Source organism: Glycine soja, chromosome 12 (assembly GCF_004193775.1).
Source record: "Glycine soja cultivar W05 chromosome 12, ASM419377v2, whole genome shotgun sequence".
NCBI lineage: Eukaryota > Viridiplantae > Streptophyta > Magnoliopsida > Fabales > Fabaceae > Glycine > Glycine soja.
In genome coordinates this window covers 1,336,413-1,356,468 of record NC_041013.1, presented here as the reverse complement: position 1 = coordinate 1,356,468, position 20,056 = coordinate 1,336,413, and the positions used below count along the sequence as shown (strand labels likewise).

The window sequence follows — 20,056 nt, the reverse complement described above, 5'->3', positions numbered from 1 at the left end:
GGGATTCACTTCCACTGGTGCTTTCTCGTGCTTGTTACGTAAGAATCACTATCACTAATTCACTATTACAATTTATTGGTAAATAATATAAATACTTCATAAAGGATTCATGTATACTTTCTAATTTTTACACTATATTCTCTTTCTAGAAACACTTATTTGAATGGATGTGTAGCTTCTCATTCTTGTTTTCAGCTGTTTCAGGTGATAAGTGCTCTTGAGAATCAAGGAGGGCTTGTCGTGAGGCTAATCAAGTGGCCGATATTTTATCTAAGTATGGTCTTACTATGGACTATTAAGGTTGTATTTCCGATTTAGTTCCTCAATTTATTTGTAACGCTATTTTGGCGGATGTTTCCTCGGTTCATTTTCCTCGTGGATATAAATAAATTTCTCCTGATGGGGCTTTAGCCTTTTATCCACACAAAAAAAAACTTATTTGAATGGTAGAGTCCATGTAGACACATTAATGGAGTTTGACTCGTATGAAACAAAGAAAATTCTATTTGAACTAGTGTTTAAGAGTGACGTAGCCAGTTAAACCGTTCGTGTCTATTCAATAATAACAACACAAACAATACTTAATGTAAGTTATTTTTTAAGATAAAAGAATAATGGTTTGAGATGATTGAAAAATATTTTTTTTACTAGCTATTAAATCAAATAAAATTTAAAATTATAATTAAGGAATATATTTAAAAGAAATAAAAAACTTAAATTAATTACTCAAATTATAGGATTTGATAAAAAAAAAAACCATGTAACTCAACAAAGATGAGAATAATTCCTAAAATTGTTGACTTCCATTCAAGAATTATTTTTCAAAATAAATTCTAAAAATGTTTTTATTAAGAGAGAGAGAGAGAGAATTCAAATTAAGAAGCATTAAAAAGGGTCTTTGACTGAAAGTGATGACTAAAAACAATTGAAGATATTTTTGTCAAATAAACAATTAATACAGTATAAAAGACAATTTAACAAGATATTTTTAGAACAATTTTTTTAAAAAACGAGTATTTTATCTTGGTACACGTAGGAACGTGTAGGTAGTATTTTATTCTGGTAAGCAAGAGTTAATGTGTCACTACCAAGTACTACTAAATTTGAATACCAAAAAAAAATAGTACTAGTGCACTAGTTTTAGATTTGGCCTTTGGTTTTAGTTTAATAATATATTCGGTTTCCGTGGTCTTCTGAGCTTCTGACCTCATTTATTGGAGGCAGAATCACGCTTCTTGGCCACTATCCATCACTGCTTACAAACTTTACACTTCCCACAACACTCTCCATCTGAAAGAGACACTCAACACACAAAACAAAAATTTGGAAGAGAAAAAGAGAGAGAAGAATGGAGAAAAAGGTTCTGATATTGTGCTGTGTTGTGGCCTTCTTGGGGCTGTTGTCGGCTGCAACTAGCTTCGGTGCTGAAGCGACAAGGATTAAGGTTTGTGTTCTGTTCTGTTTTCATTCCTTGCTTTCCTCGAAAACCCACCAACGAAAGCATCAATCTTTTTGCTTTGTTTATCGTTGAATGTCTATCGGGTCTAGTACTTGTGCTTGCCACAGTTGAGGTACGCTTTAACGAGTTATGAGTCTCTGCAAAATCTGAAATTTTCTTATGTTTAACCGTTTATGATGCACGTTCCTTTCTCATTCATCTAATTGAGGAATTGCATCAAGCCCCCACTTTTTCTTTTCGTTGATTCCGCTGTTCATCTCGAAGATTTTGCTTTACCTTTCCCTTTAGCTAAGTGTTCATCAACCTTTCCCTTTTACGTGTCTTTTGTGATTAGTTTGATATACTTTTTTTCTTCTACCAAAGCACATAGGGTCTTAAAAAAGTACATGAACACATAGATTCATGCTAGGAGTTTTACTATCAATCCTTTGGGGTGGGGGGGAAAGGAAATGGAATAACAATGTCTGTAACTTGTAAGTAATACACTAGTCCAGTATTTGAATAATGTACCTTCCATTTTATTTTATTTTTTTACTTTACCATTGTAAATTTTTTTGTGTTTATATTCAGTTCACCATAAACAAAAGCTGATAGAATAACTATTATACTCTGTTACTTCTGCAGGTTTCTCAGGTTCATTTTGTTGCACCAAACCAGTGCACATATCCTCGAAGTCCGGCTCTGCCTCTTGGTTTAACCGCAGCACTGGCTCTTATGCTATCTCAGATAATCATAAATGTTGGAACTGGGTGTGTTTGCTGCAGAAAAAATTCGCAAATCCCTGATTCCAATTGGAAGGTGGCACTGGTCTGCTTTGTTTTATCTTGGTAATTTTCACTTTGTACTTTTTTGTTTGTCATATTCCTGGTAGACTGTGCCGGTGTAACCAATTAGATGGTTGTCCTCATATGATGGAACTTAAAAACTGGTATCACCTTGTGGATTAACTGGTATTGCCATTCTTCTAAAGAGGTATTGGCTTTACACAAAGCAGACTTGAATCTACAGGCAGCAAAGATGGATTTGGATGATTCATTTATAGGTTAGTATAGTTAAAGTAAGTTGTGGAGTATATGCCATTGATGCTTAGACATTTGTGATTTATATACGCGCATGAGGAGCAAAATATAACGTGTTCTGATATCAAAGATGAATTGAATGAGAAGCAATTTGAACTTCGAGACCTCTTCTGTCAAGAAGAGGTGTTGATGAATACATGTTACTTGTGAACAAAATCAACAACCACAATACGGTAGAGGATTGTTGATATTAGTAAGGTCCAACTAACACTTATTTTACACGCTGATACAAGTGAACAAGCAAACATCTTTAATATATATAGTTTGCCTGTATTATGATATCATGAGGTACAAATCATATAAGTTGATACTTGATAGAAATGATAGTTTCATCATTTTCATTTGAAAGATGCACCTACATATAAAAGAGAAAATGTTATTTAAGACATAATTCAATATATATGCAAATTAGTGAATTTTGAGGTACATGATAATAACAATTATTCTGTAAATATATATACTTGTACCTTTGGTTGTAGAAACATAATTGTGTTCATGTTATTATTTTATTCTCAGTTAAAATGTGAAATATATACTAATGGTATTTGTCACAATTCTTTTCTTGCTTGTAAACAGTGAATGCTTATTTTATTTTATTTAGTAAATGTCCAGTTCATGAACACAAATAGAAGTATTCTTTATTTGAGATTGTTTTGTTTTTTTCTTGAGTTTATAATTTGTTGCTCCAACTTGTTTATCTGATTACTGAAGAAACAAAAATGAAGCTTGTTCTGTTGTGTGTATGGGTGCATTGGTTTTGTGTGACAGTGTGGAACTGCATTGAGTCTTTGAAACTTTAACTTGTGTCTGATGCATAGAGTACTTCAACTAGGTTTATATCAGAACAGTAGGCTAAATGATATCATGTTCAATTAGGTGAAAAACCACATACGTGCTTTTATATTTTAAATATTTGAATTCACGGTGGTTGCTGTTATCCAAGGCTAGCCATTTATGTGCTTTCATGCTTACTAGGAATGGAAACCTGTGCATACTGTATGCCTCACATTTTGAGCACTGGCACTTGGATTGTAAATTATACTCCTTATTTCTTTGGTTGGAATCACTGTTGAAACAGGCTCACATTTGTAATTGGTTTTCTCCTATTGCTGACTGGCGCTGCACTGAATGATCAACGCGGTGAAGAGAGTGTATACTTTGGCTACTACTACTGCTATGTTGTGAAACCTGGAGTGTTCACGGGGGGTGCAATTTTATCCCTTGCAAGTGCTGCATTTGGCATTTTGTATTACATTTCCTTAACTGAAAGAAAGAATGGTAGCCAATACCCATATCCTAATCAAGGGGTCATAGCCATGGCACAACCGCAGATCCCATCTCAGACTAGTCAAGAACCTGTATTTGTGCATGAAGACACATACGTCAGACGACAGTTCACATGATTGGTACATTCAAGTGTGGAGGCTGCTTTAATCAAAACCTTTCTTCTAATGTTTACTCTTAGGAAGCAGTGTTTCTTAGGGTTTGTATGTGCATATGTGTCACTTTTGTGAGGGAGTTGTTCTTTTTGCCGTGTTTATAACTGGGTGTTCTAGACTATGAATTTTTGCCATGTTTTAGATATTAGACTTTTTAGCAGAAGATGCATGTGGAGGTAGGTTTGAATATAATCTTTTAAAGTATTACAAGGTGTGCAAATACTAAATAATAGACTCTGAATTTTCTTTATCAGAAAAAAACATCAAAATCTTTTGAATTTACGTGGTACACGAGCCAACGCAAATAAACCGTAAAATTTGGTAAATTTTACCAGCTTATTTGACCATCTCATTATATTTTGCTCCTTTAGTAAATTTTGTGCTCATGGGTTAAGTTATTTGAATAACTCAACAATAATTATTTACTAATCAATATGTCAAGTAGTTATTTTAATCAAATCATAACCGGTTATGAAAACATAATTGAGAGTCAGAGGAGCTGGGCTTTTCTTTTTAAGGAAAAAATATTGGAACCATGACATTGTTTTTCATTCTGCTGGAATTCTCTAGTCCCTACACAATGAAAAAAATAGCATTTAGAAAAGTAATGTAAGCCAATGAGATAAACTCATTTATTTTGACCAAATAAGTTTTACAATTGAATTAAATAAGTTATAAGTTAAGGGAAATAAATTGTCAAAACACATTTATGATAAACACCTGCTGTGAGCTTTCTGCAAATAGTGATTGAAGAACTAGTGATCTTTTTTTCTTGGAAGAATTTGTAAATTGACTTGTCTATTAACTATCACTTCCACAATCATTTGTTTAACAACAAATGATCTCATGGCTCAAATGGTTAGGTCCACGACCACGACTAAAAGACCCCAATAAGTTACTCGGGCGATTCAATCCTTTCTCTTCACGTTAGTTAACCTCAACCCTCCTAAAAACAGCCTCGCACCATGGGAAAATCACATAATATTTGTCGTTTTATACATTTTACCCCCTCTTTTTTCTTTTTACCAAACAATTAAACAATCATCTCACTTTCTATTATTTTTCTCTCCTCATTTTTTCCTCTCACTCTTTCCTCTATATTTCTTTCATCAACCAAAGTGTAAACGATAGATAAAAAATGAAGAAAAAAATATTAATGGTTTATAAAATGAATGTCACACACGTAATAATACAAAATAATAAATTTCTCAAATTCGTGTGCATTCCAATGTATTTGTGACATGCACGAATACCAAAAAAAAAAGTTTGGGATTAAGTGAGCACTGATATGTAGTTGTTTTTTCCAACGAAAGCCTGTTCTTAGCGTCGGAATATGTAACAAAAAATGCGTTGTTTTTCAATTGATTATAACATTTTGAGCCTTTGATCGCCTTCGTCTTCTACCAAACTCTCGTTTGCCTATATTATAGCATTTAATATATCCCCATCCATATAGGCGGAGTTAGCTAAAATTTCGACATCAAGAAAGTTCTTCATTGGACTACTCCAAATCTCAAATTACTTGCTTGAAAACATGATTTGCCAGAAAATGGTAGTAGCTCAATTAATCAGTTTGCATCGTCATCCCATCATACAGGTGAATAAGACATCACCTAATATGAGAATGATTGTTCTTTTATTGGTGAATAACGGCATTAACCACTTGACCAACATGCAAACCAGTTAAAACAAAAAAAGAAAACAAACAAACCAGTTCAAAGATCAAATGTCCCAGTAGCTGTGCTTTAATTTTCATAGGGAGCAAAATGAAACTCTGATGAGAGTACAAGGAATAAAAATGCATCTTAATCTACTTTTACCCAACAAACAAAGCAATAACATAGGAATAATTATCTCATTCCCTTGCCATCCAGCAAAAGGAATCAACAACAGGCAAAAATAGCAGAGTTAAAATTTTGATTTTGTTACATGAATAAATGGACCCCACTGCAGCTATCAAGAGTATGGAAACAGAGTCAACATTGGTATTAGCTTAGAACACCTTCAATTTTTAAAAGCTACTTGGCAGAGAATGGCTTCAGGGACTACATTGGCAGTCGATAACCAGATTACACTGTCTGTCAAATCAAATTTACTCTTCGGCAACAAAGAAGGGTAGTCCCCTAACATCCCAAATTAAAAAAAAAAAAAATCAATATCAATTACAATGTTCTGACTGTTGGCAAGTAAGAACAAGATAAATGCATTAATAGTAAAAGGCAAGAATGGTGTTTGTATATACACTCCTATAGGTCAGAAGGTGATCCTTTTCTCAAAACTTTATTTACACAAAACACAGTCATGATAAACAACCCAAACAACTTACCAGCCCCCGTGTCTTGAGAAGTAGTCATTATCTAGTGATATAGCAAGAGCTACAGTTACAGCTCTCTCTGCAAGGGTCAGTTTGCGACTGACTTCCAGGTCTTCAATCTGCAGAAAGGACATCATAATATCATATCAATTAGTTAAGAGGAGAGTGAGGTCTAGAAAAGGGGGTGAAACTTTACTGCACTAGCAAGGCCAATCTTGGAGCTGGGATCAGAACTCCCAAATCGAATCACATACTGACCAGCATCAGTCAAAATCTGCACATTTCAGCAAATATATATTTCAGGCATGAATTACAATACAACATACAACACCTAAAATATATGAAGAACTGAACATGGAATTCTTCAGTTCAATTCAGTTAAATGACTCCACAATAATAGTTAGAAAAGTTGATGTTCCATAGGAGGCATAAGGTTAAAACTGTAGCAACTGAGAAACTCAAAGAAAAAGCAAGAGGCAAGGATATCTGGTACATAGCCAATAAAGGGCTAGTCATCTGATTAAAAAATGGAGGGAGAACCCTTAATTATAATATAGATAGATAAATATAAATTTGATGACTCCATTGTTTCAACTTTCAATAGAAAATTTGTAAATCTGTGCTTAATAACATTAGTTGTCACTTACCTGATGCAAAAAGACATATAGATAACTTAGCAATGTGGTTGATTACAATAAATATCAAATTTGGATTCATTTTGTAGAACAAAACCAATGGAAAACCAACCTTGAAATAGATATTTTAAAAAGAAAAAAAAAATACTTGGGATGTTTAAAAATGTCAGGCCAAAAATGATAAAAGAAAAAAATAGTAACCAAAGATAAGCAAGTTTAAAAAAGGTAACAGAAATAATTTTTTAACAAAAAGAATAAGGTAAATGCCAAAAACCAACCTCAAAGCCAAAACCCCTCCAATCACGATCTATTTGAGCAAGTACCTCACCATTAATATCTTTCAATGTGAATGTCCAATTCCATAAGCCAGGATTCTCAACCACAGCAAATTGCTTATTCCTGCAAATCTTATTCTTATAACTGATTATTTGCAAAAATATTGGTAGAAAGACCACAAGCTTATTGACTTTCATGAAGTGAAAAATTACAGAAAGATAACAGATAATTATGTGAGTGAAAATTTAGGCACCAAAAAATTAAGTTCTCTTAGAAGAAACAAGAATATAAATGTGATCCTGAATACACACAGAAAAGTCAAAAGCATATCAAATATAATGCAAGTTGCTAAAGAAAAAATATTCAAAACTACATAAATTAAATAATAATACAGCCCATATTACTTCCTCTATCGGCAGTTAAATAACTTCTAATTTCTTTTGTCAGCAATTTCAATTTGAATCTAATGGGGATATAAATAACACACAATGATAATCAAACTATCAAAGTCAACCTTTGGTGGTAAAGGAATTTATGGATTGAAAGAAGTTTGACACAATAAACTCCTAAATCACACAGAACACTGTAAACTCCCACCCCTGGTCGCTTCTATTATCTGTTCACGAACTCATTATTTAGGAAGTTATGTAAGACTTCAGCTTTTAAACTCATTTTTTTGCAATGAAATATGCAGATGTAAAAAGACAACTAAAGAGAATAAACAATGTTATGGTCTCAACAATTAATTATAACAAATAAACTCAAAACATAGTCTCTTGATATTACCCCAAGTACAAATCATAGATTCTCCTCCAAAGATGCCATCGCCTGTGAACTACTCCAACTTCCTGAAGAGAGGACTTGACACAATTAACAACTAAAGTGATGATAAACAACTTAATATTGTAAACAATGTACAGCATTTGACAAAAATGGCATACCTTACCATCAATTTCTGCATAAATTGAGCTTGTTATCCACCAAAAGGGTCTGCGAACCTAACCATGATAGTTGTTTGATTTATTTCACTAAGGTGAATAGGAAAAAAAACCACATGCATAAAAAAGAACCAACACAAAATATATGTTCCTTACCCTAAAGAGCTCGTTCCCCAAGGCATCAGTTATGTATGCAACAAATGGCCGCCTAAGACGAAGCAACTGCAACAAGAAAGGTTGAAATGGAATATAACGAAATAAATCTTTAAACAAAAATTCATAATGCATAAATGCAGACAAAATGGTACCAATAATATACATATGCGGGCATCTTAGGTTTGGTTGATTGCGGTACCAACAAAATGGTAACAAGAACAATAATAATAATAACAACAACTAAAGCTTTACCATACTAGCTAGGTGAGGTTGACTACATGGATCACAGGATGTCATTGGACTTAGTTTAAAATCAAACTTTCAAGGATGTTATTCATTGTGAGATTCCTTTTACCACACAACAATAGTAAACAATAAAAATATATAATTACTATTTTCCTTCCAGGTGGATGATACATGACATGAGATACATTTTAGAATAAAACAATCAAAGGAAGTCAAGTTCAAATGATTATTGAATTGAATACCTGTCTGGCAATGATGTTGCTCTGTTCACGAATAAAACCTACGGGCTGCATCATAACAGCAAGTAGCAAAAAAGGTCAACCATCATTATTATGGGCTATGTAAGAGAATTACATGAATATGGTATAACTTGGTAATGAAAAGGAGATAATAATTGTCACTGACCGACTGAGGGTAGCAAGCATCTACAATGGCATATCGATTTTCCTTTAATCCAACCAAACAAAATCACAAAATTAGACTTCAAGTCAAGAACAATAGTCAGGAGAGATAGCATAAAGGGAACAAAAAGGTCATATTAAATTCTTCAAAGATGCTACTAGAGTGAGTAATGTTCCACAACCTCAACATACAAAGTATCCATTACACATGATAGAGTGAAATGGAAAATTTAAGAAGTTGCTTAAATATAGCTAAAGGAACCAGGCATCAGAGAATAAAGAAGATCACCTGTTCAAAGCCTAGTACAAGATTTGCCCACTCGATATCTCTGGTAATTAGCAAGTTGGACCTGGCAAGCAGCGGTGCTACCTTGGCCTAATCAAGAAAGGGCAAGTACAACATCTCCATATTAAAGTTAACCAAAAGGATTTAGAACCGTTTGTTTGTCATTTTTTAAAGGGAACAAAAAGCGTTTTAGTTAACAAAAATATGTCTAAACTTCAAAACAAATAATATCATACAAAATTTTATGCAAGAGCACCCTTATAATTTGTATCTACACGACCGAAATCATCATCATGATATAGTTCAACTCTAGTCATTGCAAGAAGTACAAGAATGTTTGTCAAGAGTCAATATTACTTATCTAACATAAGTAATGCCACAAATGTTTAAAAGAAAAAAAGAGCATTGCAAAATGAAGGCAGAGGAATTGACCTCTTCGGGAGACTGCGGATCAAAAAAGTCAGAGACAGATTGACTAATAGGGGGCTGCTTCAAAACGGCACGTCGTTTAGGTCTCCTGGGGACAGCAGATGTAGCGGAAAACCACCTGGGGTCACCATAACCTCCGAATGATTTAACTCTGTCTCTAGGGTTTCTCATTTTTCTATCATCAACCCAAAGCTTTACCAGGAACTCCCTCGTCAACTTGTGAACATCCATTTCATTTTCCTTTCCACCGTTAACGCCGCTTCCAAATCGGCGAGTCACGATCACCTTCGAAGCAACATTTCCGTGAAAATCAATCTTAGATAGCCACCTCCAACCCTCCTTCGACCAATTCTTCATCTTCGACCAAAATTGCAGCACCAAGGACTGATGTTCAAAGAAATACAATTTTACAATTTAGGGGTGCGCAAAAATCGGTTCCCAACAAAAAATCAAATCCAATTGGTTTGGAATCATTGTAGCCGGTATCAGAAAAGTATTTCACTTCTGTGCTGTTGCCCCATTAAAATAATAAGTTAATATTTAATGGGACTCTCATTTTATATCTCTGAATAGTAAAACTGATTTAGAACCTAATTGGTTAAATCAATTCTAAATCAAATTGGTTTTAAACCAGTTTTATAAAAATAATTTGGTTAATCAAACTATTTTTTGTAAAATAATGTAATTATTTTTTCAAACCAAATCGGTTTTAATTTCATTCGATTCGAACCGGGTTTTTTTCCCACCATGACTTTACATATAGCAATTAATTAAGGGATGGAGGGAAAGGTATAAGATGGAAACTCGAAAGTGGTGCGCCGGTGATCAAGTATTCAACCTCCTTGATATAATAACATTTTTATTTCAAAGTGCACTTTACTTTAGGTCCTTTTTTTTACCAAAAACTCCTCGCATCTCAGAGGAAGGGTGAGTCTGAGAAGGTACTAGGCAAACATCGGTGATGATGTCGTCTCGTAGTCGTTGGTTAGTGAGCTCGGGCGCAATTTTAAGAATAGGGTTTCGTCGAATTTGAGCCACATCATAGGAGGCTTGAGAGATCCAAGCACGAGAAGAAGAGGCTTCTCAATTTGTTCTCACTCATACTCCGTGTACCTATGCATAAATTTTTTAGGGAAGGCTAAAATAAGGATAAATAGTTAAAATTGTCTTTTTGATAGTCAATCATTGACAAATTAATCCTGAAATATAAAAAAAAATTGGTCATTGATTCTAAAAGTAATTGGAGTAGATTGTCAAGATCTCAAAAAGATATTACCTACTAAGAGTTGACCAACAAGAATATGAAATAAAGTATTACCGTGTGAAGTGTCATAATGTGTTAACTATCAAGATGTCAACAAGCAGCCATGTTACAAAATAGTATCAAAGAAGATCTTTCTTTCATTACAGTGTGCTTCAAGAATGAACCAAGTGAAAATTGGTGAGCATGTAACACCCTGAACGAATCACATTAAAATGAGAGAGATTCAAAGGTAGGTATGAGACGACATAGTTAACGATATGTTAAAGGAATTAATTAATATTACATTTACTAACAAGATGCATCTATTTTTTGGTAGTCTATCACTTAAGAACTCCAAAAGTTAAGCATATTTGACTTAAAATAGTTATAGGGTGGGAGATCTTCTGAGAAGTTTCTCATAAAATGTGCGAGTGATGACAAAACACGCTGAAAAATATTGTATTAATTTGTGGGGACAATCAATGATCTTGAGAGCAGTCGAGTGATGTCAAAGCTGGTTTTTAAGGTCTCGGAAAGGATTACATACAAAAGGATTTTGATCGATGGATGATTCTGACAAATAAGAATGTTGAGTGAAGTGTCATCGTATAAAGTGTTATAATACGAGAGTCGTCGAGAAGTCGATAATCAGGGACATTACAAATGTCATTAAGTTGAAATGTTTAAAGAACCAATTTGTCAATAAGTTATATTTTTTAGGACCAGTTCTACATTAAGCCCTAAAATTTAGGGACCAAATTGTAATTAAATTGTTCACAAGATTAATCTGTTACACTTTTTACACATTCGGTGACTAAGTTTAAGTTTTTTATCCTTAAAAAACCAATTTTTCATTGCCTCACATTTTCATATATTAAAATGTGTTTTTATCCATTATTTTAAAATGCATATTATTATATTATATTATAATAAAAAATTTAAGATAGTTTTAAAAATATTTTAAAAAATGTTAAAAATGATTTCATATAAGAATCTTATATATCCACAACAAATAGAAATATATATATATACACACACATATGAGTGTTTAATAATTAAAATGTATTAATACTTTATATCTAAAAACTTAAAAACACTTAAAATAATCTAAATAAGAATTTTCACGAGATCTTAAAAAATACAATATAACCAACATAAAAATACAACTATTTATGGGTTTCAAGACCAATGTCAAGCATTTGCAATGTGGTTTTACTAATTCTAGTGTTTGTCCTCTATGTGGATTGCATGAGGAAACTACTCTTCATATCATGAGGAATTATGATAAAGTGTATCCCACTTGGCTCTTGATTGATTTTGATTTTGATTTTGTATTGTTTGGGGTTCACAAATTGAAATGGCAGGTGACGTGACATTAAAATATACACATCAGTCCTCCTCACCAGCCCTATTACGACATTATTCACTTAGCAGTCGAGTTGTTGGACTGATAAGTTGTTGATATATTTGAATTTTAATGATAATGTTATTATCCTCGAATCAAATTGCAGGTATCCGCTTTTCAAGTGACTACGAATTATCTAAAGTTATAACAACCTTGACAATCAAGGACCTAAGACTCCTGTCCAATGTTATAAATAATCAAGTTTTACCCACACTTTTAATTTACTTTCAGCTCATTCACATATTTACTTGAGCGTCAGAGCCCCTTTTGCAGGTTCCCCCTCCCTTGATCCTCTCATGAAGGATACACGCGAGTCTGACATAGGAGATTGTAGGGCTCACTCTGACGAAGGTCTATCCTTACATCAATCAGCTCCAGATTTCGGTAAGTACATATTCAATGAGTGGTAAGTCTAACTTGTGGATTGATGACTTGTCTTTATGGGTTTCTTCTAATATTAGTAGGTGTTAATATTGGAGACCCCTATTTGAGTTATATGTTGCACTTAGTAGGCTCATAATCAGTTTATCTTTGAGGAGAGTTCTTGGAAGTGCCATGACTTTATTTATCGAGCTAAGTTCATGTTTTTTAAGGTTAGCCAAGGTGTTGGGCTTGACTATCACAAATAGAGAGCTAAGGAGAAGTATATTATCAGGTGGACTTTCCCCCTGAATGATTGGGTTAAGTTTAATGTGGATGTCTCTGTGAAGAGTACGAGTTATGCTGCTAATTATGTCATGGATTTTGCGCGATTATTTGGAGCTTGGAAGTTGGGCTTTAATTTACAGGAAGTTAGAAGTTCGCTCCATTACCGCCGCAGAGATATCAAGGGTTATTTTGGCATTGAAGTATGCTTGGAGTTTGGGGGAGAAGAAGGTTTGTGTTGAATCAAACTTGATAAACACATCATATATAAAGGATAAATCTACATTTTATTATAGGATTAGTCTCCCCTTAAATTTTAATATTTCTTTTATACTACATGTATTTTTTAAAAGGTCGATATTTTTTAATTTAATCATTTTTAATAATGAGCTATCTATTTATTTTCTATACTAAGAGTAATCTAGCTCAATCACGACTTACATGATAATTATGTGTAAAAAATATTAATTTCGGACATGTTTCTATTACACAATTTTTTTAACATTCTATATTATTATCTTAAAATTTATTATAAATCACAAATTTTTGTGATCTCACTTATAATTTAACAAATACTACTCATGATTTCATATTTTAAAATAAGTAATCCTTATCCTTTTTACTACCCATTTAGTAATTATTATTGAGGTTTATTATTTTTTTTTCTTAAATTTTTTACATTTATATTTTTAGTCATTTAAGTTCTTTTTGATGGATTAAATGTTCCTTAATTTTTTCCTTCTTTAATTTTAGTTTTTAAAGTTTCTTTCCGTCCTCAAAATCTAAAAACAAGGAAAAAAAAATTAAAAGACATTGATCAGTAAAAGAAACATTAATCTAGAAAGACAATATAAACCATTATTATTACATCACATTAATAGAATAAGAATATTTCAAAAAACTAAATTTATTTTTTGAGTAATAATAAATTTTCTTATAATTTTTGGATACTTTATGAAGAAAGTATTAAATAAATTCAAATACATTTAATATTTTAGACTAAAAACATTTAGTAATTTAATAAATGCAAAAGTTAATAAAATATTTTTCTAAAATAAATAAATTTATTCTTATTTGATCATAACAATAAATGATTTTGTCAATATGTGCTAATTATGTTAAATAAAATAAAATAGAGTACAAGGAGGATACGGAATTTCAGAGTATAAAATGCATAAATAATCGAGGGCTTTTAAGAGTTGTGAATTACCCAAACCGACTAATAGACCACACAATCCGTATATCGAGTCGAAAATACAAAGAGTATAGTATAGGGAAAAAAACAAAAAGAGTGAAAGAAAAAAGGAGGATTAAAATTGAAGCCCCGAAAAAATGAAATTTCCCCAAATCTGAATGGGAACATTTGCCCTAACCCATTTCCCTCTATTCGGATCCTCCAGTTACGACGACCACGGTTCCCGGATCCTGCGCTCATCGGTTCTCCGGGGAAGCGTATGATGGATTGCGGTGTTGGATCCATCGTGTGGGTGCGTCGGAGAAACGGGTCGTGGTGGCCGGGTCAAATCCTCGGCCCCGACGACCTCTCCGCCTCTCACCTCACCTCGCCCCGATCCGGAACCCCCGTCAAGCTCCTCGGCAGAGAAGACGCCAGCGTGTAAGTTTTCCTTCTCTCTTCACTTCTTCACCAATTCCGTTTTTTGCGACCAAGTTAGCGAAGTTTCACTGTGCTGTGTGCAATACATCTATTAGCATTCTTATAATAGTTTCTGTTGATTTCACCGTCCTTAGGGATTGGTACAATTTGGAGAAATCCAAGCGTGTGAAGGCATTCCGGTGTGGCGAGTTTGATGATTGTATTGAAAAGGCTGAAACCGCTCAGGGAGGGCCGTTGAAGAAACGAGAGAAGTATGCGCGCCGAGAAGACGCCATTCTCCATGCTCTTGAGCTTGAGAAACAGATTTCGAAGAAGCCAGGGAAATCAAGTGCTAGTTCATTGAATGCTGTTAAAAAGGTTGCGGTTGCGGTTGCATCGCCGCCCGAAACACTGGGAAATGATAATGAAAACCATGCAAATTTGAATGTGTATTGTGAAAATGAGACTGGTGGAGGTTCCTTTCCTTCCGAGGTTGCCAAGGATGGCAATCAACTGCATGTGGAAGTAGATTATTCTGAAACGACTCCTCGGATGAGAGACTTGCAGGATTTTGGGCTCAGAATCGCCCCTGCGAAAAAGAATCTTTCATCTTCTGTTGATCCATACTTTTCTCAGAAGCGGATTGTTGATGATGGTGCTCGGGCTCTTGCAAGTGGTGGTGGTATTCGTACGGGGAGTGCACTTCTCATGAATGGTAAAATTCTCTAGAAAAGAAAAAAAAAGGCCAGATGAGAGATTCAGTCAGAAATATTTTAAAAAAGAAACATGGAACTCGCTGCTGTTTTATTGTGAAAATTAGGGATATGTGTTAGGGTGTAACGTGACTGTGGTTCTGTTTTCAGGAGCTGGGCAAATAGCAGATTCCCGAGCAAAGAGGAGTAGATATGTGCACTTTCCGACTGAGTCTAGTGATTCTCTTGAATACAGAGAGACTCTACCCTGTGTTGAGATGTCACCTTCCCAACTCAGAAGGGAGTTTCCTTATCATGATTCTTTGGTTCGAGAGGCTGAATATACTTTTATGGATGATGCTGAATCTGATTCTTCAGAAACAGCCTCTACAGATTCTGATTCTGATTCTTCCGAGACAGAACCAGACATGGATGAAGAGATGACTATATTTTCAGGTTAAGTTTCTGCCATTCTTATACTATCCTTATCTTAGCAGTATGGTCTATTTGCCATTCCTTGAGAAAAAAATTGCATAAAAAACCAGCACACACACACACACACATATTCTGCCAGTATCTTTTATTTAGTGATTTTACTTCTCTTACATTTAATTATGTTCCTTAGCTTCTTGCACTTAACATAGTTGTTAGTTATTCTTGTGGCATGATTGTATGTATATTGAAATGAATAATGTGCAAGTCATTGTCTCAGCCTCTGATGTAGTACTGTAGTTGTTCTTCCTCTCTGCATTCCTGTATCATCCATACCTTACTTGGTCTAGTAATTTGCAACTCCAACTAGTGATGGTATCCTGGCAAATGGCTTAGAATTAGCTGAGTCTAGATGGCAAACCTCATTTCCCTAAAGATCTCCGTTCCTGCTTTCTCTTTTCATCTCTTTTAATGAAATCGACAAAAGATTTTTCTGGCTAATTATATTTATGACCAAGATAAAAAATTATGATCCTATTCCTACATTAGATTGGCCAATCTACTATACTTTTTACTGCATGTGTAAGAACTCAATACATTAGAAAAAATGTACTATATGAACAATCCAATTTGCTAAGGTCTAGGGACTGAAGTTTAAGAGGAGGGATAAAGAAGGAATTGGCACATCATGCATATTTTAGTTTTGACTGGTTTTATGTGATGTAATTTGGGAGTCACTTCCAATTTGTGTGTGGGGCATCTAAGGATTCTTAGCCTCATTCTTGATAAGCACTAAGGTTTCAGTTTGTGTTTTGACTTTGTTTTAGCTTTCTTTCACATCATCCTTCATGGCTTTACTCAGGATGTTCCTATAACTGCAGAAACTGGTCATGATGCTGAAGAACACGAAAGTACTAGCAGTGAGGAGCTTGATGAATTGCCAATTTCCAATGACATGTCTCACCTTTATCCTCGTGACTTAATAACATGTAATGATGCTGTATCTAAATGGCAACTTAAAGGGAAAAGGAATAATCGGAATCTTGTAAAGAGGTCCGTTGGTGCTTCTGAAGGAAAATGTATTTTGGATGGAGCAGGAGCAGATGTTGAAGGAAGGAATGGTCATTTAAGGCACAATAGAAAGGGTCCAAGTTTGCACCGCTACAAATTTGATTTTGGTGATACTTTTGATGACGATGGTCAGATTTTTGGACTGGAAGATGAATACTCTCTAACTTCTAGATCTATATCAAAAAGTGGAAGTAAAATTCATCGTGGTGTAGCTTGGAATGATTTGGCCTGGGGTGACCATCTTGCTTCAAAAGGATATTGGGATGTTAAAGCATATTCTCCAATGCATGGTGATCGTTATGATTTTGGTGGGAGGGTGAGGTCGATGCTGGTTGATGTAGATTTGAAGGTTCAAGCAAGCTATAGGAAAGAGCATGTACCTTTCATTTCTCTGATGAGTAAATTAGATGGGAGGGCAATAGTAGGGCACCCAATTCAGGTTGAGGCTCTCAAGGATGGTTCATCTGATATTCTATTTCCTGCAACTGATGACTTCAGTAATGATGGGACTGCTATTGAGGGAACTAGCGTGCTTCCACCAGCATGGAGGACTGCAAGGAGAACTGCAAATTTTCGTGTGCGACGCCCCCATGTTCCATCTTCAAATGGTGTTGAAGTTGCTGCAGAGCTTCCCTCTTCAGATCAAGAACAAAACTTCGAATTTAGAAGTTTAAACTCTGGAAGTTCCAGTCACCAGGCTAGCCTTCAAAAGAAGAGTGGCCTTAAAAGTCATCGGTCTTCAGCTGACAGAAAGTCCTTAAAAAAGGTGCCAAAGAAATTGGGCTTGTCATCTAGCCAAAAAACTCGAACTCTGTCCTCATTATCTACTGAACATAATCTTAGTAGAAAGCCATTACATGATAGCAGTAGTTATCAAACAGATAGATTGACTAAACCAGAAATCTCTAGGCCCACTACAGTAGCTTGCATACCAGTCCAGTTAGTATTTAGTAGATTACTAGAGAAGATTAATAGGCCTCCATTGAAAACAGCTAGTAATGCGGCTTTGCTGTATACTGGTGTGTAGAGAAATTCATAGGTTACATGTACATTGTTATATGGGAACAATAATCTTATAGTTGTAGACAATATGTTAGGCATGCCTTGTTTCTGACATAGGGAAGTCCTATTCAATTTATTGTCAGCATTTTAAGGATTAATATGCTGTATAGTTCCCTATTCACCATGTATCTAGTCTAGATAAATAAAAGGTACATGAAATTATTTAGCTGTCTTGTAAGTGTACATGTGCCAACAGATCTTGGTTTCCTGGGAACTGCAAACTAGCTAGTTATTGGTTTATTAGTTCTAATATTGATGGGAACTTGAAAGTCCAATAGAATCTAGTCTTTTGCTAGCTCTATGTTGATGCTTTTGGCGGAAAAATCTGCTGAAGTTTGGGTTTTTCGAAATTACAAACAAACATAAGCTGCCTGCAGCTGCTTCTTCACTACACACTACATGCATGTGTTTGGCATGTAACAATTTGCAGTATAATGAGTTTTTTTTTTTTGCTAAAATATATACTCGAATTTGTTCTCATTTGGAAATTGGTAGCTCTGGTCTATATAAATGTGTACATAGCCGCCGATTGCTGTGTCTGTTTATGATTCTGACAGATTTGGTTAAGTTTGCGTTTGAATTTTGTCTTCTTGCTTTCCTAAGCATTATGTTATAACAGTGACACTGAGTTAGATTTACAGGCTTAAAGTATTAAACATTACTAAATATATAATTTTTTATTTTGTTTATAAGAAACAATTTTTTTGCTGAAAAGAAACAGCATTTTAGTAATTATTGATAAATATAAAAAAGCTTTATGCTAATGATGGTCGAGTGCCAGCATGCTTAAACCATTTCACAAATCATTTCACTGACATAAAAATTCAATTGAGTTAATTTTTGTAAAAACATTTTAGTACTTATTGTTGTAGACGTTTAGTATTGTCATCTTGGAGATTTTATATATAAAGATATTTGCATTTGATAAAATTTAACGATGTTAAAATAGTTGAAATTTCATATTAAAATTTAATCTTTTTATATCTCAATGCTTCAATTATCTTTTTACTTCTTTTAATCATTTGGCAGCAAAATAAACAATGAATCAAAATAGAGAAAAGGAAAAAAGTCTTGCTAGTAGGAAAAAGTAAAATTTAAAATAATAATCAAATAGTAATGCCAATATTCTATCAATCTATCTATATGTTGAGAGTACTATATTTATGTATCATGAATCTTAAAAGCAAAAGATTTTGGGTGATGGAAAAAGTTATATAGGATAATATATTGTTTCTATAGGGTGCTATAAAAGATTAGTTACAAATGTATGCTATTTCGTAGAGATACTTTTTGTGTTTTGTAAATATTTAAATATTGACGGCTCAACCAGATATTTAGCACGTTGATCCAACTGAATAGCAGGTGAAGACTTTACTGACCATGTGACCTAGGGTTATGACATTAACACCAAATAATATTCGATGTTGGTCAATTAATTTTTCAGAAAATGCTATCTTAAGCCAAGATAACGAAGATGGCCAAAATTTTTTTTGCAAGAAAATCAGTAGTTAGTGTCACTAGATGTGCATTTCTTTTATCTTTGATCACTAATGTATTTTTTATAACTTTAGAATCTATTTCAATGTCGAATAACAAAGAACACGAGTTCATTAGAATAACTAGGTGTCTAGCTATTGTTGTTAGGCTAACTGACTTGCTATCTTTTCTCTCAAAATTTGTTTGGGATTGATTGTTCGTAATCTTTCTGTTATAACAACTCGTGGATACAACATATTAAATATGTAACATTCTCTTCAATTAATTTCACATCCAACACCCAATTTTCTCTCTTCTCTTCTCTTCCCTTCCAGACCTGTTCTTCATCATCCCAGACATGACCATTGACCTTCTTTTACTCTGAGCTGAATGCTACTAGGCCTTGGCAGCCGAGATCTGAATTCAGTTCTGTCAGAAAAGGAGATCGAACAATGTCTGAATACAAACACTTTGACGTCATCACCCTGCAGCATGGCGACTGGCCTCTGGATTTGGCAAAAGAGGAATCAAAGCTGGAGGAGATAAAGAACTATTCCATCTAGTATGGCGAGGAGCCTTTGGATTTGGTAAAGTGGAGTCAATGGTCTTGCAACATGAATCAAAGTTGGTGGAGATGAAGAAATCATGTCAAATTTGTCAAAAAAGTGGTCACAATCATCGCCATACAACAATGTCCCCTCATGCCTGTGTTCTGATGCAAGTAGGCAGTGTTTCATTCTCTAGTGCATATGGGAGGAAATTAATTATTAGATAGTCA

At 34.2% G+C, this 20,056-nt stretch overlaps 3 protein-coding genes across 3 annotated transcripts; 2 read left to right on the top strand and 1 right to left on the bottom strand.

The window, feature by feature from the left end:
• The first annotated feature begins 1,193 nt into the window (after window positions 1–1,193).
• LOC114378463 lies at window positions 1,194–4,238 on the top strand. The gene is made up of 3 exons (XM_028337056.1): window positions 1,194–1,444; window positions 2,084–2,286; window positions 3,617–4,238. The coding sequence occupies exons 1-3, from the start codon at window positions 1,349–1,351 to the stop codon at window positions 3,939–3,941; spliced, it is 624 nt and encodes a 207-aa protein (XP_028192857.1). The 5' UTR covers window positions 1,194–1,348; the 3' UTR covers window positions 3,942–4,238.
• A 1,453-nt stretch (window positions 4,239–5,691) lies between these two features.
• On the bottom strand, window positions 5,692–10,189 carry LOC114380462 (altered inheritance rate of mitochondria protein 25-like). Its single transcript, XM_028339534.1, has 11 exons — window positions 9,662–10,189; window positions 9,233–9,319; window positions 8,948–8,989; window positions 8,785–8,829; window positions 8,297–8,362; window positions 8,144–8,200; window positions 7,989–8,050; window positions 7,205–7,325; window positions 6,488–6,565; window positions 6,304–6,410; window positions 5,692–6,100 (listed from the first exon to the last, which is right to left on the bottom strand). The coding sequence occupies exons 1-11, from the start codon at window positions 10,013–10,015 to the stop codon at window positions 6,070–6,072; spliced, it is 1,050 nt and encodes a 349-aa protein (XP_028195335.1). The 5' UTR covers window positions 10,016–10,189; the 3' UTR covers window positions 5,692–6,069.
• Window positions 10,190–14,161: 3,972 nt separating this feature from the next.
• LOC114380152 (uncharacterized protein At1g51745-like) lies at window positions 14,162–18,382 on the top strand. Its single transcript, XM_028339098.1, has 4 exons — window positions 14,162–14,566; window positions 14,701–15,260; window positions 15,409–15,693; window positions 16,551–18,382. Exons 1-4 carry the CDS (start codon window positions 14,406–14,408, stop codon window positions 17,765–17,767), a joined length of 2,223 nt encoding a protein of 740 aa, XP_028194899.1. The 5' UTR covers window positions 14,162–14,405; the 3' UTR covers window positions 17,768–18,382.
• The last annotated feature ends 1,674 nt before the right edge of the window (window positions 18,383–20,056 follow it).